Below are 27,268 nucleotides of genomic sequence, written 5' to 3'. Positions count from 1 at the left end.
GGCTCTCGACCGGCTTCCTCTGAGTCGGAGGAAGAGGAGGAAATCATTTCTGAGGTGGCAGGCGTGCCACAAAAAAAAACTTCCAAGCAGAACAGCCGCTCCACTCGCAGGGTGACGCTTGTTAGGCTCAGGCCCAGAGGAGGCGGCATGGCCAGTAAGTAAGGTTATTGGGAAATAATTAGCCTAGCCTAGGAATCAGCGGGGATACCAAAGTCCTCTGGGGCACAAACGCGAGTGCCCCTGGCCTCGTTTCCACAGCTAATTAACTTCCATGAGCGCCTATTAATAAGCATGCCTTCAAACTCTTTGTAGTTCAGGGGCCACATATTTGATCACCAATAAAATCAGCGCAGAATTCATATAAATAATAATAATTTTCATAATTAATGTTTTAAATTTCCATCCATCCATCCATTTTCTGTACCGCTTTGTCCCCACGGGGGTCGCGGGCGTGCTGGAGCCTATCCCAGCCGTCATCGGGCAGTAGGCGGGGGACACCCTGAACCGGTTGCCAGCCAATCGTAGGGCACACAGAGACAAACAACCATCCGCACTGGCACTCACACCTAGGGGCAATTTGGAGTGCTCAATTGGCCTACCAAGCATGTTTTTGGGATGTGGGAGGAAACCGGAGTGCCCGGAGAAAACTCACGCGGGCACGGGGAGAACATGCAAACTCCACACAGGGAGGGTCGGAAGTGGAATCGCGCCCGCACCCTCCTAACTGTGAGGCGGACGTGCTAACCAGTGCACCACCTTTGTTTTAAATTTATTTTTTGAATTATATTAATATTATATTATATATTTAATTATATAAATATTTTTATCATTAGGAGTGCCTTAATAAACTAGCTTTTAATGGGACATTGAAGGGGGAGTCCCCCCCACTGGATTTCACCATATACACAAACCCCCTGTAGCACATAACTGAGGAAAAGACTGAAAATAAAATTTCCGTTCATTGTGTGAGACCCCAATCAGCCGCACCACCGGCACACCTTTGCAAACCTCCCCCGAAGCGCCGCAGTAGCCCGTCAATTTTCTAGAGCAAAAGCTCCCCCCGACCGATGGGTTGGTCTCGGACGTCATCCCGGAGCGGCCTCGTGTCTCCTTAACTGTCACGCCAGAACCGGCTGCAGTTGATGGCGCTTCAAAAAAAAGCGGAGAGCAAAAGAGCGCGAGTGAGCAAGTGGCCCGCGGCTGTGGGAGGCCTCGCTGTCTAATCACATGACAGCACTCATCAAGACAGCAGCTCCAACAAATCAATCTCCCTCTGACAGTTCATTTAGACTGAATTAATTTGGAATTAGGGGCCATTACTGCAATTGGCAGGCATGGATATTCCCCGAACGCCGGCTGTTATCCTGCTTTGGGGATAAAGAAGAAGGAGCCAGCTTTTCTTTTTTTCCCCCCCAAACCGGTCCTGTAGGATCGAATGGATAAGGTGTTTTCTGAGCTGATCACAGGCTGAGGGAGGTTGCCATTGGATTTTCTGATTAACTATATCATCCTCGTTCTTAATCAGCAGTCAGTCACCCGATTGTTTTTTCTTTTCAGTAATGGTGAAAGAAAATGAGGCTTTAACGACGGCGGTCTTTCTATTGAGTGTTTAACTATTGTCAGTGGCCAATTAAAAGTTTGGTTTTCCACTGACATAGTGAAGAAAACTGCAGACAATATAATTAGTCGAAATCTTTTAGCGAGTACTAATGACACATGGGTGCCTTCGTTTTAAGTTGTGTACTATTGAGGCTTTTTTACCTTCGTGTGTTCCTTTTTCAACACTGGTTGAGTCCCAGCTGCTCCACTGAACACATGAATCAGGATCCTCCTGCTGGGAGCCAGCAGCTTGAACTTTACCCGGAGTTCATGACCCGCTGCCCCAGAGGTTTGACTGGGGTAAGTCAGCTCCATGGAGACGCTACTTTGAAAAAAATAAACAAAACTTAGACACATATGGGCATACAATTAAGACATCAGCAGGATCACATTTGTCCTGCCATGCTACATTGTCTGCTTTGGACAGAGACAAAATGCTAATTTGTGGCCACAAGGGAGCTGTCCTAAGAAAAATAATAAAATTATATATATATATATATGTATATAGTGACTTTGTCAAACCAAACCTTGAAATCACCCCATCCATCCAATTTACAGCAAAGATGCCACATATGTGTACCTAATGAGGCGACAGGTGAGTCTTTCTGACTTTCAGTCTCGTAAACACGGCCGACAAGGTAAGAGAGGTGTACCGTGAAGGAGACGCTTCTCTGTGCGACCATGAGATGAGAGTAAATATTAACATTGACACGCTGCTGTGGAAATACCTCAGTGACTTACTTACAGGCATGGGAGGGGAAGAAAGACGAGTGGATGAAGACTTTTTAGGTGAAGCCCAAAGGTAAACTCAGGGGCAACACGTTCACACATAGCCCTGAATACACACACACACGCACACACACACACACGATTGAGAGCCTCCCCCATTAACTCTCCAAACACCTTGATCCCATTGATGACACGTTCCTTCAACACCTACAAGAAGATCCTTGAGGAAAACAAAACCAGCAATACCGCACAAAAGCAAGATCACCTTCATGCTTTCTAACAGTTGAGAATTCTTCCAAAGTCGCTAAACCTCACACAAGGATCCCCGCAGCAAGATGATAAATGTGATCATCACATATTGTACAGTCAATTAAAAAAACAAAGTCATCTATTTATGTATGGGGGGGTAACTTTAGCCTGGGTTGTTAGCAGAGGAACACCAGTAACCCAAAAACATACACTGAAATGTTTTTGCTGAATGAGAGGAAGAGAAGCAGAAGAGATGAAAGGACGCGACGTCCACGTTACGTATTTGCAGTGCGGGTGTAACATTTCAGCACGGGGCTGTTAATAGAGTCAACACACTCTGCACAGGTTTAGTGGCAGAAAGATGTATATGAGGAATGTGAGCGTGTCAAATATACACTCACCCCACTATCCTCGCATGAAGTTGTATTCAATGTGATTTATAAGGGAAGTGTGTTCTGTTCTGGGCTTTTCATGGCATCATCTCGTTGTGCTACAAACAAGATTTAGAGATTAGAAGCAACGGAGATGAAGACTAATCGCTGGATTTGTGAGGGGAATGTCTGAATATCCTCTGATTTGCCACTGTGGTGGAGATGTGAATGTGGCTTCACCTTTTGCCAGTGGAGTCAAGGTAACCAAAGATGATTGAAATCTTGTATTATTGACATTTTGGTGTTTTAAGGTGAAAAATGACAGGGACAAGAATGGGAACTTGTAACTAATTTCAATGAAATGCAGCAAATTTGGGAACATATTTTTCATATATTTTATTCCAGATATGGTTTATTCTTCATAGCATTTTGCGTTTTTTAAGTCGTATTTTTATATTATTTTTTTGAAAATGTTCTTCTTGCTCCTAGCTGTGTAGCACAAATGTTATAGTGAACGAACACAGAGAAGGGAAAGGGATTCTCCATGGAAGGAGGCGGCTCTCGCAGAGAAATTAGCGAAACCACCCAGGCCCTTGTAATACTTAAATCATATCAATTAAGCAAAGGGCCGTCGGGGGATTTGTGGTTAATCTCTCCCCAGAGAGAGAGGCTGTAAATTAGAGAATAAAGAAAAGGGAAATGCACAATAAGAGACCTTCATAGTATTTTACATTTTATAGAAACATTATTATTAAATACACTATAAAATATTAAAAAACATTTTGCTTACATTCAATGGCTCTTGTGCTGCTCCTTCTGGTGTGCTTGCCATAGCCACTTGGGGGCAGTATAGTGCAGACGTTCCACTTGCTCAGTCAGTTGCAGTAATATTGTTCTTTGCTGATGATAAAGAATAGAGCGGAACTCCACATACTCCACAGATTCATCCAGTCATAGAGTTTTTTTAAATTGTATTTCCCTGCAAGCAATGAAGGGGTTAAAAGTGGTATTTAAGGATTAAAAACAACACAAAACCTGAGATAATCCCCAACAGCTCAGCCACACCTGCACACCAGGGAACTGATTTACACCACTTTTAATTTGAATATGAGGAGAAAGTTTTGAAAGAAGAAAATTATACATAGTAATAATTGAACCTACCCCAAGTTGAGGAGAGATCATATATAAGAGGAACCCCTGTTTCTTTGGTGTGTGTATATGCAAAAATGGCTGAAGTGGGTAATGGAGCGGCGAGGTAAGAGGATTAAGATCAGTACTGGGTCAGGACTGATAGTGAGAAGAGGGGGGACATACTGGGACAAAAGGGATAAGTAACAGAGAAAGGAACGTGGGCAGCAAGAGAGAAAATTAGAGAGGGGAAATATGAAAATGGACAATGCCCCTTCCTCGCTCATTTTTTTACTCTCATTTTAAAAGTAAAAAAAAACATGATGGTTGATCGTTGAGGATTGGCAACTCCAAGCAAATCCAAATGTCTTGACCATTTGTGTTTAAATTTAAATTTCTTAAAGGGTTGTAACGCAGCCACACAGATACTATTCACTGGCCTGTCTAAGGGGATTCCCATTATATATTAGCACTGATGTAGCTTGAAGCCTCTTTTTTTGAAAATGCTCTTGAGTCAAAGCAAAAAAAAATGTTAGAAGGCTGGCTCGTACCTTGTCATTTTCATTGGATAATTTAAACAAAAATATCTATAAAAGGTGTTTACAAAAGTTGCCAAACTTTTTGCCTTCCACCCAGAATCCCATGTGACCCATTTTGGGGCTTAGAATGAGCCTGAAGAGGCTGAGCAGAATCATCTGAACGCTTCCCTGACCCACACGTCTCTCTTTTAGCCAATTAGCCACCATCACAGGCTCCGATTCAGCTCTTATTTGCCCGCCAAAGAGGCTCAGCCGCACGACCCTCGGCCGCACGGAGGCACGCCGCCTTCCCAGCGCTCCCATCCCAAGTCTTAATTCAGACACTTTGAAGTATCGTGGTCTGAGGTGAGGAGCCACTCAATCAATTACGAATAAAATAATCTCCTTATGATATTTCAAGGTTTCTCCAAGTGGGAGGGGGGGAGGGAAGATTATGAACGCCAAATCAGTCTCTCAACTGCGTCTAATGTGACAGGGAGAGAATCAGAGGAGAAGACGGCAGGAAATTAAATAAGGGAAAAAAAAGATTACGTTGAAGTGTGTCACCTCCACTGCTGGGAAATCGCAAACCTGATCCATAAGCAGGTGGCGGAGGAGCGAGGAGGGATTATTGCAAGCTGTGTTGAAAAAGGACAAATAGTTGCTTAAAAAGCCCTTTGCGCACCACTGACAGGAAGCATACTCACATACCGCAAAAAGGAGGCAGAACATCGGATGTGGACAGTTCATTAGGTACGCCTTCACCTGCATCAATGATTCTGCTGATACTCTCACATTGTCGACCTATCGAGATGTATAGAAATATTAAAAACAACACTTTTGATACAGCTTTTGTTTCTTTGGATCACTGATGTCACAATATGTTTAGTTCATTGAACTTCTGTATACATTGGCAGTGTCAAGCTAATTTCTTAAATAACAACAATGTCAACGCAACGTGCTACGAATCCTATATCCTCCCTCTCTCCACACCTCGACCGTCGCTCGGCCATCCTGCCCGGAGCCCTTCCGATTTTTTTTTTTTTTTTCATGCCCAAGTGTTGTTTGTGCTGCTGCAAGCTCAGCCATCAGCACTCATTGATCGCCGGCCTTCATCCTCTCCGTCCCCTCCCGTCTACCAGACGACCACCGCTAATTCCGCCCATCCGAGATTGAGAGGGTCGGAGCAGGAAAAAAAAAAAAAAATCAATAATAGAGCCAAGTGGGGCGGGGTCAGGGGTCAACGAGGTTCTTGACAAGTGTGTCAGGGGAAGGAGGCGGCGAGAGGGTTTGTCCGCCCGTGTGTGTGGCGAGCGTAAGGAGTGGTCAACAGAAACAGTGTGACCAAAGGCCTCGTGGGTGTATGTGTCAGACTTGTCACAGATCAAATTTATGACCATTGATCTAAGTATGTGTGTGTGTGTGTGTGTGTGTGTTGCATGGTGAGGAATGTGCGTATTGGCTTGGATAATGGTGGAATCTGACAGGGGTGAGGAGTCATCAAATAAAGCCCATTATGGCAAACAAGCCAGGGAAGCAAAGTCCCTTGAGATTCCAGATTGGGCTCCATGTTCATACAGTTTAGAGTAAACCTTCGTTATACAAAAAAAAAAATTGGGGTACTGTTCTTTTTTTCTGGCTCAGTCCATAACCATGTCTAATATTAACTATTGCATGGGCGCCACCTTGTGGTGCAAATCAACTATGTTGTCACATACTATACCATACTTATATAATTGCAGCTGTTTATTTATTTTTACGTTCCATCTCAAAAAGATTGTATGTCAGTTATAATAATGGCAGAAAACAATTTGAAAGGAAATTTTGTGGTCTATTTTATTTCTTGCCATTGAACAGGGGTGTGTAGACTTTTTATATCCACACACTGCATACAATACGATGAGCAACAATGCTCATTTGTGCTTGTCAGCTATCTCGCAACAAGGTTTTACTTCTCACAACTTGTCAATCTTCTGTCTTCAAACATTCATGCCAGTTCAGCTCAATCATGTGCTCTCGGTGCTAACTAGTTGTGTTGAGAGTTTTTTTTCCTTTCTGTTTTGTACTAATAAAATGTGTTTCTAAAATAAAAGTGTCAAATAAAAATAAAACACACGCACACACTTAGCGCGCAAAAGCACACAAGCACACCGAATGGAAGATGAAAACTCGAAAAAATCCATTTGCAATTTAAATGGAAATGTAATGAGCCAGCGTGGCAGAGAATTAGTCTGCTGATCAATTGATCAAGTCAAGGACAAATAGGTAAACAAACATATCTATTAGCCTCCTGCTCCGCCCCCTGCCCGCTGTCACAAAGTAGCGGAGGATCACCGAGGTGAGTGTGTGTGTGTTGCTCTCTCTCTCTCACACCAGGAGGCTCCTTTAACAAACACATACTCAAAGTGCTCACTGCAAGCCCATATACACAAATGTCAACACACACACACGCAGTTGCATAGAACCCAGTGTGAGCGCCCTGCCCAGCTCGTTACACAGACAGTTGGGCCCAGCAAGGTTCCTTTGATAGGCAACAGACAGAGCAGAGGAGCAGAGGCAGTCAGGAGGCCTCCAATCGGGACTACAAAAGTGGGGTGACATGGGACCCGCTGCCGGGACTCAGCCCAATCAGTCGGTGGGAAAGCACACTTTCATTCACTTCCTGTTCGACTTGGGGCACTTCCTGTTTGAACTGCTGTTCATTTGTTATACGTGTTTTTAATAGGAAAGTAGCACTTGACAGTATTTACTTTTTTTTCTTTCTTTTTACATACAGTAAAAATGCGAATAAGCAACGCATGCATAATAATTTCAAAGATTCAATTTAAAAAAGTGGACAAGGACATGACGTGGCATTTCAATACTTTGATATGATGCTATTATGACATGAGAGGAGGTTGACAGCTTCAGCATTTCTTTCTGAGGTGATTTCATGCCGGCTGCATGTTCAACGAACAGAGAAAACTGCCTCCATCTCCACTTTGGAGGCAGGATAGGATATTACCCTTAGCTTTTGAGGGCAAGGACATGTGCAAAGGCATTTGAGAAGCTATTATATCTTAGTGTAAACCATCTTTTTCTCTAATATATATATATATATATTTTTTTTAAACTTGGCACCACCTCCCATCAAAGCGCATCAAACACCTCTGGAATGAAAGTCAACATTGTTCCCCAAATTGAGTGTTCATAAAAATGTCTAATTCTCTCAATGCTGACCTGCATATGGACCCGACGGAATAAAAGCCTACTGATGAGGAAACAGCAGGTTAATACAGGATCAAGAAAACAAAAAGAGCAAGCTTTTTAAAGAGGGCCATTTGTAAAACAAGGAGTTTGATCCCGATTATAGAGCAACAATGACACAATCCCTTATGTTCATTCCTGTAATGCGCTGTGAAGAAGAGGATTTATACTTTATTGTGAAGGAATGCATGGAGGCTGTCTCCTTCACTGTCTGCTTGCCTATTTAGGAACGCCCCCCCCCCCCTCCCCCCTCCCTCCTGAGGCCAGGTGTAATCCCTGCATGGCGGAACCAGACGCCTTCAGCCAAGTGCTGATCAGCCTTATAATGGTTCAAGTATTTCCAGTGATACCACCGAGGGGGGGAAAAATTCTCTCAATCCACTCGAAAGCTTTCTGTGATTCCACAGTTGGTGCTTTTGGGTCGAGTGCTTCTTGGATTTCTCTCCTTCCTCCTTTTCTCCTGGTCCTCGGTGGGTTCTATTGGATTGTCTTAATTGCGTCTAATGACTTAATTGCCACAACTATTCGCTTCATTAGCTCTTGTTAGCTCTATTAGGAATGAACAGAGCCAAGGAGGAGATGGTAATTGGCAGAGTTAATGATGGCAAATGTGTCAAATAAAAGGCTTTTTGACAGGTTTGATTGATTTTCAGGCTGGAATAGCTGATTGGGAATGACAAGAAGTAGTGAAGATTCTGAGCAGTTTTTTTTTTGTTCTCAGAGCTTCGGTTTAAACCTTGTAAGCTCTCAACTTTCAGAGAGTCATCTCCAGCTTATGTCCTGACCATCTGTAAAGTGCAGCGGGATTGTCACTAAAGTAAGACAGATGCTTGAGAGGAAGTGAAGGGATTCTCTCCACAGAGAAGCTTTACAACAGGATAGTTTCTCCAGCACCTCTTAAGATCGCCTTAATTGAGGGAAGAGAATGGAACCAGGATAAGACCGGGAGCCCACACCTGAGTCAAACGGAATTAGGAAGATTAGCTCAAGAATGTGGTGATTATCTTTAAGTGAGTTTAACACTTATTTTAAACAGTGGAATCAAGAGGAAGAAAGATGAGTTGCGTCATTTATTTTCAAACGGAGCGTTAGTCCTGTCCTTGTCGTAACTGGTTCGAGCTAAAAATATTTTAGGGACAAATTAATTGTGCCATTGTAATAATATTTTCTTAGCATACCCTTGAATATTTGTTCAAATTCAGCTACCAGCAGTTTGCTATTTTTATTTTTGAAGCTGACATTTCAGGTCGTGTAAAATAGGGCCCAGAGTTATTCTGGTTAAAATGGGGAATTTGGCTCCTAATACCAATTAGAAAATTTACATGGCACAAAAATGATTTCTAGTTTATTCCTATGAATTCCCATTCATGCCAATGAAAATTTGACAACTTTGAAAGTTCCTGGAACTTTGCAACCTTCAACAGAGCCAAATTCCTACCATTGATCTTGATCTGAAACTTTTATGGGAATATCTTGAGACATGAAATCCATGGATGTCTTATCCAGCATAACTTGGTTACATTTTGCTCTCTCAGCAACCCGCCCGGTATGATCTCACCTTTCCCTACCATGCTCCAAACTCTTGTTCTCTCACCCTTTCACTGCATCTTCAGGTTTTTTTTCCAGCACATAGGTGGATTAAGGCAGAGGGGCTTTTGTTTAGATAAAGCGAAGGATTAGGGAGAGATTTGCCCCCATAAAGTTGTGGGCTTGATGGGCCTTTTATCCCTGCATGTCCCTAAAGCTGTGTTGCCTCTGGATTAGGACTACACAATGGGGCCCCTTGTGCAGAGGGATGTGGGCCAGGCAGGAAAAAAGAAGAGCGCAGGCAAGAAAAAGAAAGGCGACGGAGGAATTGAGACAAGGGAGAAGAAGAGGGGGGATGGATGGATGGATGGATGGATGGATGGATGGATGGATGGATGGATGGATGGATGGATGGATGGATGGATGGATGGATGGATGGATGGATGGATGGATGGATGGATGGATGGATGGATGGATGGATGGATGGATGGATGGATGGATGGATGGATGGATGGATGGATGGATGGATGGATGGATGGATGGATGGATGGATGGATGGATGGATGGATGGATGGGGGGTGAAAATCTGCAACTATTAGAGGAAAGTGATCGGTTGAAAACTTATAGATGAGGGATTTGTTCACAGAGATTCTGAGATCTTGTCACAATAAAGGAGCTATTAGCAGGATTCGGCTAACAATAACACCTCATGCCCTCTTTAAATCAATTTCCCTCGTAAGTGTTTAGAAAATAAATCAAGCATAAAGGAGTGGCTTGTGAAAATGGGCTAAAAATGCATTCGAGAGGCGGCTCAAGGCAAATTGCTTTGTTATTAAAAAAAAGAAAGAAAGAAAGAAAAAGGTCGCCTGCAAGTAGTCGATTTTAAACTACACATCAAAATGATTAATTGCTGTGGGATGAACAGATGCTGAAATACCCTTGAATGGTGCCGCGGAGGCTGAGTTTTGCAGGATTGCACACCTAATGTATTCATGAAGTTGCAGAAACATCATTAAGACTCATAATTAGCTATTAGGGAGCATCATTCACCATACAGCACTTAAAAGCTTTTTTTTTTTTCGCACAAGTGAAAAGGCAGGTGAAAATTTTGGAAGCATCTCCGAGAGTTTGGGGAAAATTCTGGGGTTGGACTTAATTTTTTAAAAGCGTTTTTATCAGCTGGGGGGGGTCAGTGTTTAGCAACGTTGTGTTGAGCAGTGCACCACTACAGGCTTCAGGGGTAAGGGGAGCTGTTTTTGGGGACGTTTAAGCCCCTCAGACTCGCTGGACAGCTCTCGTCGCTTTATAAGGAGCTTTGGGTGGAGAGGCGCTCAGAAGAAAACGCTTTCTCGCTTTAATTGCTTTAGAGACGCTCCTTACAAAAAGACAGTGGCCAGATTTACCTCCCGTTTAAGTTCTTATTTCCATTGGTTCACAAGTTAATCCTCTTTCTCTCGCGCGGGGAGAGAGGGAGAGCGGGAGAGAGAGAGAGAGCGAGAGAGAGCGAGAGAGAGAGAATTCATGCAGGGGTGCTAAACTCTAAGGTGACAGATACTAAAGATAATTGAAAAAAAGAAATTTATTCTAGTTATCAACCAATATTTTCTGGTTTTACACGGGTACATTTAATTGTTATTTTGCCACTCAGATAATTAAAATAGTAATTAAAAATACTTTTTAATTTCATGATTACAGAAATCTGAAAATAGCAGCTTTTAAATATGAATGCCACGTTATTTTTAAATGATTGTCTAATAAACATGATGGTGAATAATTCAACTTGTGTAACTGAATTGTTCATCCAACCTGTTGAAATTACTGTCCGACACTGTCACAGATCAAACTGCCCCAAACAAACCCTTTCCCACAGGATCTCCGTGCAACCAAATATGCAAGCTTATGCATTAAAAGGCTACTTTGCGCTGCCCTTAATTCCCCACCTAAACGGTTTTGCTCCGGGAGAAGAAATCTTCTCTCTCCCTCTCTCTCTCTCTTTCTCCCCAAAAAAAGGAGAAAAAAACCCTTCAAGAAGAGAAGGGCATTATTGCCGTAATCCTCTTACCCGCAGTCATTTTAAGACAGGGGTTTTGGGAGGCTGGGGTGGCGTCTTGTCTTCCCTATCCCATACCAAATCCTTCCAGGCCGGGAGGAGAGTATCGAGGCAGCACCCTGGCATATAGTCATCTTGACAAAGTCTCTTCTTCCATAAAAAAAAAAAAAAAAAAAAAAAAGCCCAAACGCAAACAAACCAAAGGTTTCTTCCCTCTTTATACAAAGCATGCAGCAGACCGCATCTAGGAATGGGACAATCGAAAAAAAACTAAAACAATTGTTATTTTCCCACACTAAATGAGAAAAGGTGTAAATATTATTATTGCTCACCATTTTTGCTCATATTGCACGAAAACAACATCATCTGCTCAAAGTAGATCAATTTAGAAAACAGAAGTCCGAGGGGGACTTTTAATTGGCTGTCTTTTTGAATGACGTCCCAGACAGCCAATAGTAAGCCAGCAGGAGACGGCCCACACGCTCCTTCATAAAAGGCCCTTGTCAGTCTCCCCCTCCGACGAGGACAAGTCTTGGACGAGTCCCACCGACACGCGAACGCGCGCGTACTGTGGACTTGGAAACAAGACGCGCAAGAAGACTGCACTACTTTTAACGGCGTTGGAGGGAAAATACAAGATTTACCGTGTGTCAACTTACTGACATTATAAGGTAAGAAAATACTTTTTCTTTTTTTTTTTTAAACAAGTTGAAAAAAATCAGATCACGGTTGGCTGAACTTTGACACGACTTTTTTCTTCTGTCTTCCAATATTCGTTTACGTTAATGCATGTAACTTTACTGCTTATATGTTTTTTTTCAAGAAAAATATACATGCGCCTGTAAGTGGTATACACAATACGGGGTACTGTCATTCCAAAATATGCGGTAGGTCAAATGTGAAAAAGGTCACCAAAAAAGCCACGTTAAATTCCAATTGATTCTTATTTATTACGGGATAAAATATTTGGGACCACGTGTCATTACAAATAAACAGTTTCCGGTAGGACCCGTTTTATTTACACACGTGACCTAAGGTAAATTTTGTTTGAAAAACGTAGAACCGTATGATTGCTTGCAGCCAGTCAATGAAGAAACGTAATGATGACAATTTAAGTACAGTCGCTCTTATAAGTTTACAGAACCCAGGGAGAATTTGCCACGTGATTAGGCAAAACAATTATTTTCACTAGAGTTCAAATTAATACAAATAGACCATAAAAGAAAATGAGATGCTCCAGTCTTTTCATATTTTGCCAATAAACTACATGATAAATGTTTAGACAATATTTTGACAAATTATGTAAACTTTTGAGCACAAAAATTCATTCCAATCTAATCCAATTCCACTTTTTTAAGGCACACTTTTAAAGCAAATGCTGGAATTAATATTACCTAAAATATGACTGCAGGCACGCACGTGAACAACAAAAACCTAAACACAACACCTATAACTAATTGTAATATATTAAAAGGAATTCATAATACTGAGTATTTCATATCTTAAGATTTTGAAATTTCCAAGATAAAGATATAAGGTTTTAATATCTTACAACAATTTTCTGGGTCTGATGTTGACTTTCCAAGTATTTTGGTTTAATAAGTCTCAGAAATCCCTAGATACTTTGTTTTTCATATAGAAAACCATTTGGTTGGTTATACAAGAAAATAAACAATAGAACCAGATTCTGACATATTTTTTGATTAATAATTAGGTTTTTGGAACACAAGAACACCAACAAACAAGAAATTGTGTGGATTCAACTTTTGCCAATTTCCCTGAAAAATCTACAGACTTTTAGCAAACACTATGAGATGTTTTTAAATGCTATCTTGACAATAAGTTCAAAATGAAGCATAAAAGAAAAGCGGCCCTGTATGTGACCGTCCCGAGCGCAGAGCAGATTGTCCGGCCCCTGAGGGCTGCTATCAAATACCATTTTTCCTCATTTAGTAGCATCAAAAGACTTGCACTGTACATGCCAATTTCCATAATGACGCTTTGCTAATCGAAGCATTGAGCAGCGCTGCCAGCAGGAGGTCCCCAGCCGCCTGCCCGCAGCGCTCTGCAGCCTGCACGGCTAAATCGCGGCCCTCCGTGATCAACCATTGTGTTCCATTTGCCACAAATGTGTGCAGCAGAAACCAGAAATTCCTGTGATCCAGTTTGCGGGAGGACAACGCAGTCACCTCAGCTGCATTAAACGTACACTCGGAGTTCTCAACGTATAAAAAGGCCGTCCGCCGCGCACGCATGTGTCAGCGTTGATGATAAATGGAGGGCCTTGCAGTCGAAACCTATTTGCACTTCCATTAGACGGGGAGCCAAATGGGGATCAACATGCATATTTTTACCCGCGGAGAAGCCATACATCTCAGCCAAAACGTTGCCCGGGGGCGATGGGATAAGAGGCCGCCAGAGAGGAGAAGGGGGAGGGATGGAAAGGAGGGTGGGGGGTCTGGGAGTCGGGGGGCATTCAAGTCAAATACTTGAGGGAGGAAAGTAAATGTTTAGCGAAGCACCTTCTGTCCCGGCGAATTAAACGATTCCCCACTGCCCTCATCACATCCATCAGTTGCTGCAGCCTCCAAACAGCCGCTGAATGGACTTCTACACGGAAGCTCCACACCAATAATAATAATAATGATAATAATAATAACAATGATAATAAAATAATAATAATAATCATAATAATAGTGCTCAGATTACGCCCCAAAATGATGCACAACAAAATATATGAGTAAAGAAGCCTTATTTAGACCACAATTATATTATAATCATGTGAAATATGAACTCATGATTATACCAAAACAATAAAATAATTATTCTAACAAATCAAAATGACCAAAACAACAGTAAAGATATTTTTTTTCTACATATGCACTTACTGGCTACAACTTTAGCAAAACCTGCACAGAAGATATAATAATAAAATAAGACAATATACGTAGTCCTAACCCTAAAATTAGAACTACGATGCAATGCAATTCATCACGACGCATAGATAATAACAATAATTACATTAAGGTCAAATGAAGGATTGTCATCTCTTTATTTTACCTTTGTATTTTTTTTTAAGTCTTGCAGCCTACTAGATCTCATTTGCGACTTGCCAGCAATAAGTGGACAGAACTACATCTAGAATGGTGGCTACATGATCAAGGCAGAAAAAAAATGTATTTGTTACAGAATAAAAAATAACCTATGACAAGCTATAGCACTTTTATTAGCCAATGTCACTGAAGTATTGGACCTTGGAGAGAGCCCCCTCCTGCTTCCTCCATATTAATACATATCTAATACTATAATACCAATACATATCTAATCGTGTCCTCGAGCGGTCCATCTACCATGCATGTTGAAGACCGGTTAATGCCAACTACAGAATGTAATTTTTGGTGATAAGTGTGCCTGGCATAATGCAAGCATCAGATAATTTGGGTATAACCTTAAAACTAGCAATTTAAAAAATAATCTTCACATTCTCTCGCTTTTTTGTTATTTCCCTACAGATGGTTAATCAACGTTTTCTTGAGCTGTCAAAGCAAACATTTTCCGTGGGGATTTGGCTTCTGAGGGATCACTGAATGCGTTCATGAATAAAGCATCCGTTCCGGTTCATTATGGCAACGAGCGGTAATTGCCCCCAATTAAAAGCCTTTTGTATAATTAATGGAATGAGTAGGGCGATAATTGGATGTTAATGGATAACACTTTTGTCGGGGGCACACATTAACATCGGAGTAGCAAGTAGTGCGTCAAAAAAAAAAGCGCAAAGTCTTCATCCTCTCTGTTTTTCTGCGTTTTCCACACAGCATGCAGCACTACGGCGTGAACGGCTATTCGCTGCACGCCATGAACTCCTTAAGCGCCATGTACAACCTCCACCAGCAGGCGGCGCAACAGGCGCAGCACGCGCCCGACTACAGGCCGTCCGTGCACGCGCTCACTTTGGCGGAGAGACTTGCTGGTAATTGAGTACACACACTCCCTCGCACTTCTACAAAGCCCTCAGACAGACAGACAGAAAGCGGGTCGCCAGACTGTGAAATAAAACTTGCCGTGTGTTGTCTTCCAACGGCTGCGCATTTCAAGACATCATCCTCGAAGCTCGTTACGGCTCTCAGCACCGCAAACAGCGCCGGAGCCGCACGGCCTTCACCGCGCAACAACTGGAAGCCCTGGAGAAGACCTTCCAGAAGACGCACTACCCCGACGTGGTGATGCGGGAGCGGCTGGCCATGTGCACCAACCTGCCCGAGGCCCGTGTGCAGGTGGGTGCACACACCGAGTAATATTTGGAGTTTAAAAAATGCATACAAGTGCAGTGGATCATATGATAAAATACGTGCAACAGTACGTGTACTATGACTTAAGGTTTATGAAATGATTTAAAATATAAAACAGTATCTTAGGTTGGAACTCATTTAAAATGTATTTTTATATTAATGGCCCAACTTAAAACATTTTTGTCTTTAAATTTTGAGTTCATCTCAACCAATTATTATTATTTGTTTCAATTGTTTTTTAGCCTGGTAGGGTGAATTTGTTTCGAAAATGTACCAGTACTCCTCTCGAAGACTGGGTTCGCAATAAAACAGATTGCACTCACCTAAATCCATTGGCTGCTTTATCACCTCCCCAGGTTTGGTTCAAGAACCGCAGGGCCAAGTTCCGTAAGAAGCAACGCAGCCTCCAGAAGGAGCAGCTGCAGAAACAGAAGGAGACAAGTGGGGATGGAGCAGCTGAAAAGGAGGACGCTCCTGCACCTTCCACGACTGTCCTCCCTGACCCACACTTACCTCCGTCCACCTCAGCTTCGTTGGAGACAGACAGTCCGGCGGTGCGTCCGGCCCCACCGGACATGGAACTGAACGTGACGTCGGCCGAGCAGTCTGGCAGCGAGTCTGCGACGGAGGACAACGCAACAGATAAGGAGGATGAGAGTAAATGTCAGCACAGCGAGAGAGCCGTGACACCTGGGGACGTTTCTTCGCCCTGCAGGAGACTCAGCCCGAAAGCAGGTGAGAAGATGAAAGGCTTTTGGGGGTTATTTTGTCCGTAAAAAACTTTTTGAGGCTGATTTCTAAAAATGTCTTCTCTGTGTACAGACTCACCTCTCGTCTCTCCGTCCGTGACTCCTTCGTCATCCAGCAGCGGCCTGGCCGGCGGAGGCGGTCCCCTCTCCCAGAACCACTCGTACTCCTCCTCCCCCCTGAGCCTGTTTCGCCTGCAGGAGCAATTCCGCCAGCACATGGCCGCCACCAACAACCTGGTGCACTACCCTGCTTTTGACTTGGCTGCCCCCTCTTCACTCCCCTACCTGGGGATGAACGTCAACATGCCCCCGGCGCCGCTGGGCACTCTGCCCTGCCAGTCTTACTACCAGTCGCTGTCTCATCATGCCCAGCAGGTTTGGGGCAGCCCGCTGCTGCAGGCGTCGGCGGCCGCAAGTGGACTGAGCAGCCACAACAGCAAGACCACCAGCATCGAGAACCTGCGGCTGAGGGCCAAACAGCACGCTGCCTCTTTGGGACTAGACACCTTGTCCAACTGAGAGTTCCAGCTTCTATCTGTGTCCAAAGTTTTCAAGCGGGGACGACGTGCGTGCGAAGCTTCGTGACAAAGTATCTGCTGCTGTTTTAAACTCAAGAGAAATCAGTGGCAACCTTGAGAAAAAAAAATTGAAAAGCAAACACACAAAGTGCATGTTTCTACTCAAGGACGCTCATATTTGAAGTTTGAAACAAGTTCAACAATAACTGGTGAGGTTTACAAGAATAATGTGAATATATGAGGCACTTTTTGAGGGGTGGAGGGAGCACAGTGACCGCAAGGTAAAACGTTACACAGCATCTTTTGTTTGAAATCGTTACCACGATATGAAGTTTACATAAAAGTTCATTTGTGGAAATATGAAATGGCGATCACAACATATTTACGGTATTTGTGGCCATGAAATATGTGCGCACAAAATAGTCATTTGCGGTTGTGAAATACGTGCACAATTTTGCGGCCATGATATACGTACAACAAACACACCAAATATTAATTTGTGGCCACAAAATAGTTGCGGCAAATCTTGTCGAGAAATTATTGAGCAATTTTTTTTTTAGTCTGCTGGATTGATGAGCTACAACGAATCCATCCAACACAAATGAGGATTTTGGACTCACTAAAATTACTTTTTATCCCTCCACCACTCTGTCTCATGACTTGGGCTTCATAAATATATTGTGAAACGCTGAATAATAATTTTAAAAAAAAACTTCTACCAAACCTTTGGAATATACACAACATGTTCGACATCACAGCAAAAGCAAGGCACGTTGTCCTCAGCCGTATTATTGAGAGTGACTCATTTACCAGTTAATAGTCGGCGATGCAGCGCTTTGTACATAATGCCAACATGATTTCAGTGACTAAATTCTCAAAGCATTTTAATTACATTTAGCCCGAGGGGGAGGAGGGCCAGGGCAAATGTAATAATGAGCATGCATATCATTTAAGAAAGGTTGTTACACTTAAACTGTCAAATGATGGAGCCACATTAGACATCAATCGACAAAGAATTGATCCATCTTCCAAAAATAGGACATATCATAAATTAGTAAGAGTCTCTTGGGGAAACTTGCTGCTTTTCAATGAAAGTCCCACTGACTGTTAGCACTTCTGGCATCGGCTGATAATGGTAATCGGAAACACTCACACACACTATTTTAATATGTGAAATATAAAATCTATCTTAATAATTGTAAAGTATTGTACTATGTTGTATAACTGATAATGGAAGTCCTTTAAGTCATTTTAGCTGTAAGATTGTATTTGCTGATGCCATCCCTCCCTGATGGATCCTCTGTCTTTGTCCACAACTTGGTCCAGTGGTGTGTGCTAGATAGATTATAATGTAAGATTTGGAGGACAGCTGATTCCTTTCCTCTTCCCAAACAGTGTAGACTTAGTGTTGTTGAAAAATATCTACAAATAAAAAAACAGCTTGAAGATGTTTATATTGGAAACTTTTTCTGCTGGGTGCGTTTGTTTCATTGTTAACAGCATTTTGGGTTTTATTTGTTTTATTTTTTATCCAATTTTATCATCATATATTCATTTAGGTAATTAAGATTTAATTTAAAGACGCTGTATTATATGATACATCCATATAAGCTAATATGTTCTCAGTGTTAGTCGAAATGGATTTGATTTTTATAGATGAAGTTACAAATTTAAGACTTTAATTAAAACAACTTAATAAAGTTGTTTGTCCTGATTTGTAGCATGAAACGGAACAATAATTCACATTTGCTGTGACGAGAGAAAATTAGTCATCCCAGAAATGTAAAGACTAAATTTAAAAAAATGATATACAAATTATACAAAATATTCCGATGAGTGCAGAAACATCAGAGAATTAAAAAAAGAGAGACAGAAATATCATGTGGGGAAATAAAAATTGATTAAAAAAAAAAAAAACAAGGAGCCATAAGCCATCCCCAATGAATAAGCGGGCCATTATCCTGAAGAATGACGGCCTGGGGCGGTGATTATGCTGCTATTATATCTTTAACAGCATGGTTTGTCAAAACACACACCCTCACTCACCCTGCTGCTGCTAACAACACACACACACACACACACGCACACTCTTCAACGCATGACCACAAAGGGGGACATTCACAAAATGCCCTCTTGGCCTTCTAGCGGAAAACAACATTGTTCCTTCTGTTGTGTAAATAATAATGCTTGAAGCAATTTTTAATATGCTCATGAATTAAACAGGGGGACAAAAAAAAACAAGATAAGCTAATGAGCTGACCAGATTAACAGCATTAATGGGAGTACAACACATCACCCCGACCTTGTTGTTTCATTACATCACATACAAAAGAAAAAAAAAAAAAAGTGTGTTCTCATTCAAGGGCATCTTGATTGCATCGCTGATACAATCACATAGCGATTGTCCTTGTTATCCACGGCCTGTACAGGTACACGCCGTGATTTTCTCCCACGAGGCCCGAGACCAGTTAACATAACACAATACTCGAGTCCCAAATGTTCTCTCATGTCCTCACAAATACACGCACACACACAACACATACGCCCGCGGGCTGAACAGGGATTGCTAGATTGTACTGCCGCAGGGTCAAGTGCCCTTGATGCGGGATCAGGCTGCTTCCATCTCTGTATTTCCACCACTAAAGCCGCATACAAAACACCGAGGCTCACTGGCCACTACATTAGGTACACTTGCACAATATTCTGGGATGAAATATAAAACCGAGAAACTTGGCAAGATTTTATTGATGTGTTTTGCTAACAGCTTTCACTGAAAAAAGTGAAACAATATTTTAAAATTTCAGCCACTGGATACTTTGAGTGGATTATGGATACAATTTTGCGGCTCAACAAGTTTGCCTTATTTTAAAATGGTGATTTTTTTAAAAGAATAAATTTTTTAAAGGCCTTGTTCCTTATTGTGGTACGTCAAATTTACAAGACATTTATTTTAACTTCACAGGCTTTTCCAATCAAGTTAGTTGTTGGAAATTCAGTGGAGATTCAAGATGACTTGCTTAATTTTCATCAACTGAAACTTGCTGGTTAAAATAATTTTAGACACCATTTCCAAAACAATACATCACATATCCCATAAAGTAACACTATAAACTTTGTGTACAAGCCCCCCAGGACTAGTGCTACTCACACAACCCCCGTGAGCACAACTCCCCATACAAAAATCACAGTGTACCATTCACTCACTGCCTCTCTCTCTGCCCCTTCTCCATGGTTCTCTTAAAGGTTTTAACCATGGCGAGAAAGGAAAGTGCCAGCGCAAGAAACCTCGGCCAATTGAGAAGGTGACAAGGTCTGCCAGAAAATGATCCTAATCCTGTTTCCAGCATTCTTTTAGCCCACTGGCGTGGCCATTTCGCAGCATATTATCTGAGCTGTCAGGGCCTCGGGAAATCCCTCTAATAGTCTGCATTGGCCAGATACACATCAAAGCTCTCCTGGAAACCGCCCGCAGGAACTTAAAAAGGGGAGAACGATTCGGATCGCAGCTGCAAGGCTTAAACGTGCACACGAGTAAACAACACTCAACGGAACGCAAAACTACCTTGAATCTTTGTAAGTAATGATGCAGAGTAGTTAAGGGTAATCGATAAAGAACAACAGGTGGCTGAACTGCATCCCGGCCGACCCTCCATTAGTTCCAGCTCATCTTCTATTTTCTTCTTGTCCCCCCCCCCTTAAAGACCCTGACTGCCATCTCGCCCCTCCCGGGTAATCTTCTTAGTGAGAAGAAAACCTCCATTCTGTCGCTCTCTAATCTGGCTTCAGCCTAAATTTACGGTTGCATTTCTAATGTGGGCCTCCAAAAAGGACTCAGATAAAGTTTGTCGCTACAACAGGGGAACTTATTATTTATTTAGTAAAATGGATGGATGGAAAATGACGTGGTACAACTAAATACATTTGCAGGACTTGAACTTGGTTCATAAAAGATATACTTGCATTCACTTTTTTTTGGGGTGGTCAATATTCCCCCCCATTGAAAATAACGGAAATACCATTAAGAACTTTGCAAATTTAACAAGACTATAATATTGTAAGCCCAACAAATTATTACTCACAACTAAAGTCACAAACTGATGACACAAATTTGAATTTTGTGGAAGAGCTCAGGTGTACTACATGTGGCACTTTTGCGAGGCACGCTGCACAAGAGCGTTTTACATCTTTATTGACAATAAGGCATCATTTAAATTGTGCCCGCAGACCTCAGAGAAACAAGGCTAAACCCATTCAATTTGTCTTTTTAATACATGGCATATGTCTGTCTATGGCAGGCTTATACGCAGAGACTCAAGTGCACAGCGCCTCATTGGCCAATTCAATAAAGCCGAGACAGGCAGAATAGAGTACTAAGTGATCTCTAACAGTCAGCCGTCTCCTGAGTGTTAAATCATGTAAATTTATGGAAGGGCCCATAGGAAATACATATTTACAATACGTTTAGGTAATCACAAGAGATGTGAACAGGCCCCGGAGATGAAAGCAGTCAATACAAAAATAGTTTTTATGTGTCATTAATTCCCTCTGCATTCTCCAGTACATCCCCCTTGTACCGCAGTAAGACAGTAATCACTCACAATCGCTCAGATAATTATCTGCACTCATCTGTGGAATAAAAAAAAAAAAAAAATCAGAGGGGGCAAAAAAAAAAAAAAAGGATGAGACATCCCATTTTAGCTCCACCACTTTAATGTTCATCTGGGAGCAGCCTGGCTGTGCGATGTGGATGGGAGTCAGCTCAGTGCTTGGAGCACCTTAATGATAGCAGGCGCTGGATGACACACACACTCCGGCATAGCCCACTCATTAGACATACACACACACCTTTTTCATGCTACATTGCCTGGCCAGGAGAACACAAAGGGTCATCTGTGGTGCGATGGGGAAAAATGAGAGACACCTCTTCGGCACTCACATTAGAGAGCGTTTCACCTCTGAATGATGTCAATGTAAAATAGAGTCGAAGCGACGCTATAATGTAAACTGCTCGGATAGAGACGGTCATTATGAACTCCTGCCACATTATTAGGCACACATCGAACCTGATGGATTTGTCCGCTGGAGAACAAAAAGACGGTGTTTTATTTGTAAAGGAATGTGTGTAGGTGATTTCTCATCCAATATCTTTTATCTTGACAGAAAAGGACAAAATGCTGGCTTTACTGACTTCATACAGTATAAATTTTAGTGACAGACCATCAGCGGCCTCTAGTGGGCAAATAATATAATGTTCTAGACAAGATCCTTCTGACCATTTGTAAGACTGGGGGAAAAACGAATACATATAGGAAATTAAAATACCTACTTCAATGACTCAATTAAAAATGTGTTGCATAAATGCTACCACGTTGAAATAAAAAAGCTAGCTTGTAAAAATATATATTGTACTTAAGTTAAAGATAACAGAAGCGTACCTAAAAAATGCAATGTAAAATACGTACTGTACTAGAAGTTAAACAAGATGTACAAACTGTATTGCATGTTTTAAAAGAAAATTTGATTTGTTTAGTAATTCTTTGCATACCACTAGAGAGCCGGCGTACCACTATTGATACTCGTGCAAAACCATCTTATTACTGTGACCTCTACTTCTATTGCTCAAAGGTGATAACCTTAAAGCAATAGAAGTAGAGGTCACATTAATATTGCTATTGCTCTGGTAAACCGAAATCAAACTTCTATTCCAGTGGCAAATAAAGTTTTCTGTGTATTGTACTGTATAAAGATACCATTCCTTGCATGAGACACCCCAAATTATTCTCAAATTATTCCCAGAAAGACGCTCAATACTTGAGTCATTCTTACAAGGAATTTACTGAGATGCGTTAAATGCACATTCATATTACAAAAAAATCACAACATTATTCATACGTTGTAAGTAACTGAATGTCCAGCCACATAATCCCAATCTAGGTGAGCCTCTTTAGTTTGCACATATAAATGGGTCCAAAGTTAGCAGCTAAGTGTGGGATGACCAGCTCACCCAGATGGAGGTCAGAAGCGAAATGAAAGGTCCTCCTGAACATGCGTGTGAGTGGCCGCAGGTCGACAACCTAGACGCAGGTTCAATTTTGGAGAGGAGAAACAGCAGTCAAATTAATATGTCCTAATAGTTCAACTAGACTATCTTCTGAGCTGTGAGTGTTGGTTCAAACTGACCTGAAGCTGGATGCCGTGGTTCTCACGTGCTAAGTCGATGGCTTGTTCAACCACGCCAACATTCTGGATGTGAGAAAGCGTGCAGGTGGAGTAAACGATCTCGCCACCAGGACACGCTGCCACTACTCCCGCCCTGCAAGATGCCAGGTTTGTCTTCAGTTTACCGATTTAACTTGTAGTGGCCAGTACTCATATTGTCATTGTAATCCACGGGTTAAAAGTGATCTTACATACGACAAGTGTGTGTTTTGCTTACAGTAGTAGTTGCAGCTGTAGCTGCGGCAAGCGTCGCCTCTCGCCCGTTCTGACCTTACTAAAAATATTGTTATCATCCTCCACGAGTGAATGTCGGTCTGTGGTACAAGGAACATCAACAAGGACCTAAACCACACACAGCAAATTAGAGGCATTACTCTCATGAAACGAAAATACAAACATAAAAAGCCTTACTCTATCAAAAGTATTCGGTTCTATTTCTCCCCACTTGGTGCCGTCGAAGGAACTGATGCGCAGCTTCTCGTGGGTCAAAAGTTGTTTAGGAACGTAGCTGTGGAAAACTTTCTTCAGTCGGGATGTCCGGGACACAGAGGAATCATTCAAACACAAAAAACCTTAAGGTACATAAAAACAACACATGGTTAATATAATAGCATTATTGCATAGAAATTGAAAAATGAAATTTTATTACCAATGGCATGTGTCTGGAGCAAAGCGAGAGCCTTGCCTCCAGGGGCAGCACAGAGGTCCAGCAAGTTGTGTCCCTCGTGAACATCTAGTGCAAGGCAAGGCAAGACTGATGCTGCGTCCATCAAGTAGTAGCCCAATAAGCCAGACGTGTCTGGTCTTAAGAGGACAAAGCAGAATTGACACAACGTAAAACGTATGCGTGTTTGAGTGACATTCACTAACTTTGATGGATCTTAAGTCAAAAATCGCACCTAGCTGGTTTGAAACGCGTGATATCTCCTCTTGGAAAGACTAAACACTTGATGTTAGGGCTGAGGCGTGGCTGCGATAACTGTTGCTGATCAAAACTATCACGTTTTTCCGGACATGTGGAATCAGACTTCTCACTGAATTCCACTTTTGGGTGTTCCTCCGTCCATGCATGTTCTGCATAAACCATAAAGCAGACAATCAACTGGACATAAGAAAATATGCTTGAAAAAAAAAAAATACAGTATAAAAACATAAAGGTTTTACACAAATACAATGACACTCGAAAGTTTCAATACATCTCAAACCCACCAACCATTTCTGTCTGTGTCTGTGACAAAGTCTCTGCATCCTTGTGATGTAAGATCGTCCACAAAATCGTTTTGGCAGAAATTATTAAGAAGGGCTCCATATTTCCTCTCCGAGAGCAAGGCAGCTCGCACCGATGGCCAAAGCTGTCCCAGCTGACTGCTGTAGGTGACATCAAAATGCCGCAGGGCCAAATTGGTAGGTGGGTACTTGGGGCGAGAAGCAGCCTGTAAAAAAATAAAATAAATAATTTACATTTTCAGGAATACTTATACAGACAATTATAAATGTAGCAAGCCGTCTTCTAGAATAAACTCATTATACTAAAAAGTTTTATAATATTGTAGTGACTGGAATGAGTAAATGTTCAGGACAGACTGACCTTGCCACAAAATGTTAATTTTACAGTCCTGTTTGTTGAACGCAACTTGTAAACGCGTTGCCCAACATTTCTTAATTATTGAAAAAATAGCTCATAGGTGCAAACATCATTTACTCATTAAATTCCATATAATATTAATCGTGTTCCACACATACCCATTTTGCTTTTACTCGATGTCTTCTGAACGTTAAAGATCTTAAATCTCTCATTTTTCGCATTAAAATTCTGGCGTCCAAGGGCAGCGCCATTTTTTTAGGTACGTTACTTTTTTCTTTCCGGCATTACCCTACTATGATATGTAACGTTCCGGATGACATCACGCAACAGTAGGTGGGACTTTAAATAGATATTCGGTATTCAATTGGATCAAAGCAACATCAGTCAATGTATACTGACCAATAACGGAGTGTTTCCGGTGAGCCCTTTCGACATTTCCTGTGAGTGACCGACCCTTCTGTCCTCGAGTGACAGTAGCTGCTTAAGCCGGCGCTCAAGGTCTAGAGTTTTCTCTGGCACGTTTCTGGACAATTTCAGGGCAGTAGTCATGGTGTTCGAAAGAAAAATGCTCACTAATGGTGACCCCGAAGACGAGGTAAAGAAATAAATTAGAATTTATGCCTGTAGAGTTGCTCCAAATATGGGTTTATGACTCAACCTACATTACACGTTCATTCACAAGGGTGGTGTTAGGTTAATTGTTCTCTCGGCACAAACGTAAATAGATGAAACATTAGAGGACAATCTAATTGTGTATATTGTTTATTTTATTGTAGACTATTATTTTCGGGGGACTGCCAGCTCCCCAAATCGCCCCTTTTATTTTTAACATTTTAATGTAATTTGTTTGCTCCTGCTTTAAATGTATTTTACAAATATTCTAATGCATGCATTTCTTAAACACTATTAATTCCCAGGAGGAAGATGCCCCTGAAGAGGAAGAAGAGGAGGAAGAAGAGGAGGAAGACATGGTGGTATGTTCTGTTTCATTCATACTATATTTTTGTTTATGTATCACGATGGGACTCTTCTCTCCACACAAGCTTCTTTCTTGATTACTACTCACCATTTTAGGATTTCTTTTTATTATTCACCAGTAAGCGCACACAAACATTTTAGGGTATTTTCTAAAAATCACCATGAGACCCTGAAAAGTCATTTTCTAGAATCATGTCGCATGTGATTATATAGTTGCACATTTTTAGGAATGGAAAAATGCTGCGGTGTCAAAATTTAATTGATCAATCAACAGTCGATCGATGATCAAATTAGTACACAATTACTCACTGTAATAATCAATGAATCATTTACGCCATTTTAACTCAGTGTTTCTTGACCTTGTTGGAGGTACCGAACCCCACCAGTATCATATGCGCATTCACCGAACGCCTCTTTAGTGAATTTTTTGCTTTTTCCAAATTCAAGACATCAATGTTTATTACTGGTGTACCAAATGAGCCGTGCATGAACATCACCTTGTTCAAAGAAAAAGAAAAAAACAACACAATCCATGAACTCGAAACAAATTACATACCTGCAGATCAGTGTGACTTCTGCTGTTGCCTTTGCGAGACCAGTTCAGGCTCTGCTGAACCCGTGAGACAGACTCACCGAACCCCTAGGGTTCGATCGAACCCAGGTTAAGAACCACTGGTTTAACTCAAAGACATATGTAAACAACTGCTTTTAGTTTAGAAAATGATGAAGTTGATCTAAATAATTTGTTCCATTTACTATTGCAAATTCTTTTTTTATCCAATCAATCAAATGGGATATCAGGATACTTACAAGTTACCATTGTATTGAATTGTATTCATACACTTTTTTTGTCCCCTCTAGGACCCCTTAGAAACAATCCGTGCTAAGTGTGCAGAAACAGAACACTGCATACACTATAAGGAGCGTCTGGAGCTCTGCGAGACCCGGGTCAACTCCAAATCCCAAACCACAGAAGAGTGCACAGAAGAGCTCTTTGACTTCCTTCATGCACGTGATCACTGTGTACGTGTGACACACGCAGAGAACATACCGAAATCATTCTTTGTGTCCTAATGTCTCTTATTCATCTTTTCTATGCAGGTAGCCCACAAACTGTTCCACAATGTGAAATGATCTACCCAGCAACCACCTGCATCTGTGTGATCACTGTTGATTGTAACACAAGGAGAAGCATACTTGCAAATTGGTATTCTATATTAATACATATTGTATGACGATCCCACCATGACTTTCCACTATGTACATTGCATATATTGTGTGAGGCTTTTTGTACATAGAGTAAGCCCTGCTTTTACGGAGTCAAGATTTCCAAATTTCATTGTGGTCAGTTCATATAGAAAAACAACCCGCATTCCTGTTCATGCAGAATTGCGGTGGTGTTATGTTCCATTTGGACCGGTATGATAAATAAAAATTCTCTTTGGTTACCATTTCACTGCCAGCCACCTTGTTAATTTGCACAGAAAAGTGAGGAGGAGGGGTGAGAATTATG

The 27,268-nt window shown here is 41.7% G+C and overlaps 3 protein-coding genes and 1 long non-coding RNA gene across 6 annotated transcripts; 2 read left to right on the top strand and 2 right to left on the bottom strand.

The window, feature by feature from the left end:
* Positions 1 to 3,121: 3,121 nt before the first annotated feature.
* On the bottom strand, positions 3,122 to 16,328 carry LOC148387789 (uncharacterized). The gene is made up of 4 exons (XR_015862813.1): positions 16,220 to 16,328; positions 16,030 to 16,125; positions 5,306 to 5,398; positions 3,122 to 5,232 (listed from the first exon to the last, which is right to left on the bottom strand). It is a non-coding gene; the product is annotated as an uncharacterized LOC148387789 (long non-coding RNA).
* Positions 11,944 to 18,436, top strand: dmbx1a (diencephalon/mesencephalon homeobox 1a). Of its 2 annotated transcripts, none has more exons than XM_088397223.1 (5): positions 11,944 to 12,088; positions 15,233 to 15,387; positions 15,513 to 15,691; positions 16,063 to 16,441; positions 16,529 to 18,436. In XM_088397223.1, exons 2-5 carry the CDS (start codon positions 15,234 to 15,236, stop codon positions 16,972 to 16,974), a joined length of 1,158 nt encoding a protein of 385 aa, XP_088253349.1. In that variant the 5' UTR covers positions 11,944 to 12,088; position 15,233; the 3' UTR covers positions 16,975 to 18,436. The 2 variants fall into 2 exon arrangements, with proteins under 2 accessions (XP_088253349.1, XP_088253348.1); XM_088397222.1 differs by lacking the exon at positions 11,944 to 12,088 and adding an exon at positions 14,995 to 15,053.
* A 4,353-nt stretch (positions 18,437 to 22,789) lies between these two features.
* Positions 22,790 to 25,091, bottom strand: nsun4 (NOP2/Sun RNA methyltransferase 4). Of its 2 annotated transcripts, XM_088397475.1 has the most exons (9): positions 24,936 to 25,091; positions 24,406 to 24,625; positions 24,197 to 24,266; positions 24,092 to 24,160; positions 23,842 to 23,996; positions 23,604 to 23,764; positions 23,410 to 23,534; positions 23,154 to 23,286; positions 22,790 to 23,047 (listed from the first exon to the last, which is right to left on the bottom strand). In XM_088397475.1, exons 1-9 carry the CDS (start codon positions 25,026 to 25,028, stop codon positions 22,904 to 22,906), a joined length of 1,170 nt encoding a protein of 389 aa, XP_088253601.1. In that variant the 5' UTR covers positions 25,029 to 25,091; the 3' UTR covers positions 22,790 to 22,903. The 2 variants fall into 2 exon arrangements, with proteins under 2 accessions (XP_088253601.1, XP_088253600.1); XM_088397474.1 differs by having other exon boundaries at positions 24,092 to 24,266.
* A 113-nt stretch (positions 25,092 to 25,204) lies between these two features.
* On the top strand, positions 25,205 to 27,208 carry LOC148387786 (cytochrome b-c1 complex subunit 6, mitochondrial-like). Its single transcript, XM_088397480.1, has 4 exons — positions 25,205 to 25,372; positions 25,695 to 25,751; positions 26,617 to 26,778; positions 26,857 to 27,208. The coding sequence occupies exons 1-4, from the start codon at positions 25,325 to 25,327 to the stop codon at positions 26,887 to 26,889; spliced, it is 300 nt and encodes a 99-aa protein (XP_088253606.1). The 5' UTR covers positions 25,205 to 25,324; the 3' UTR covers positions 26,890 to 27,208.
* The last annotated feature ends 60 nt before the right edge of the window (positions 27,209 to 27,268 follow it).

The sequence above is a fragment of the Syngnathus floridae genome, chromosome 14 (genome assembly GCF_059516105.1).
Source record: "Syngnathus floridae isolate MCC-2025c chromosome 14, RoL_Sflo_1.0, whole genome shotgun sequence".
NCBI classification, from domain to species: Eukaryota; Metazoa; Chordata; class Actinopteri; order Syngnathiformes; family Syngnathidae; genus Syngnathus; species Syngnathus floridae.
The sequence above is the reverse complement of the archived record's forward strand: the minus strand, read 5'-3'. Positions and strand labels throughout refer to the sequence as shown.

Coding starts and splice junctions, on each gene's coding strand:
- nsun4 (XM_088397474.1), bottom strand. CDS start 25,028: ATGGCGCTGCCCTTGGACGCCAGAATTTTAATGCGAAAAATGAGAGAT. Junction 23,997..24,091: donor ACGCGTTTCAAACCAGCTAG/GTGCGATTTTTG, acceptor TGTCCTCTTAAG/ACCAGACACGTCTGGCTTAT. Junction 23,765..23,841: donor GCTCCAGACACATGCCATTG/GTAATAAAATTT, acceptor ATGTACCTTAAG/GTTTTTTGTGTTTGAATGAT.
- dmbx1a (XM_088397222.1), top strand. CDS start 15,013: ATGAATAAAGCATCCGTTCCGGTTCATTATGGCAACGAGCG. Junction 15,054..15,232: donor GTTCATTATGGCAACGAGCG/GTAATTGCCCCC, acceptor TTTTCCACACAG/CATGCAGCACTACGGCGTGA. Junction 15,692..16,062: donor TGCCCGAGGCCCGTGTGCAG/GTGGGTGCACAC, acceptor TCACCTCCCCAG/GTTTGGTTCAAGAACCGCAG.
- LOC148387786 (XM_088397480.1), top strand. CDS start 25,325: ATGGTGTTCGAAAGAAAAATGCTCACTAATGGTGACCCCGAAGACGAG. Junction 25,373..25,694: donor ATGGTGACCCCGAAGACGAG/GTAAAGAAATAA, acceptor ATTAATTCCCAG/GAGGAAGATGCCCCTGAAGA. Junction 25,752..26,616: donor AAGAGGAGGAAGACATGGTG/GTATGTTCTGTT, acceptor TGTCCCCTCTAG/GACCCCTTAGAAACAATCCG.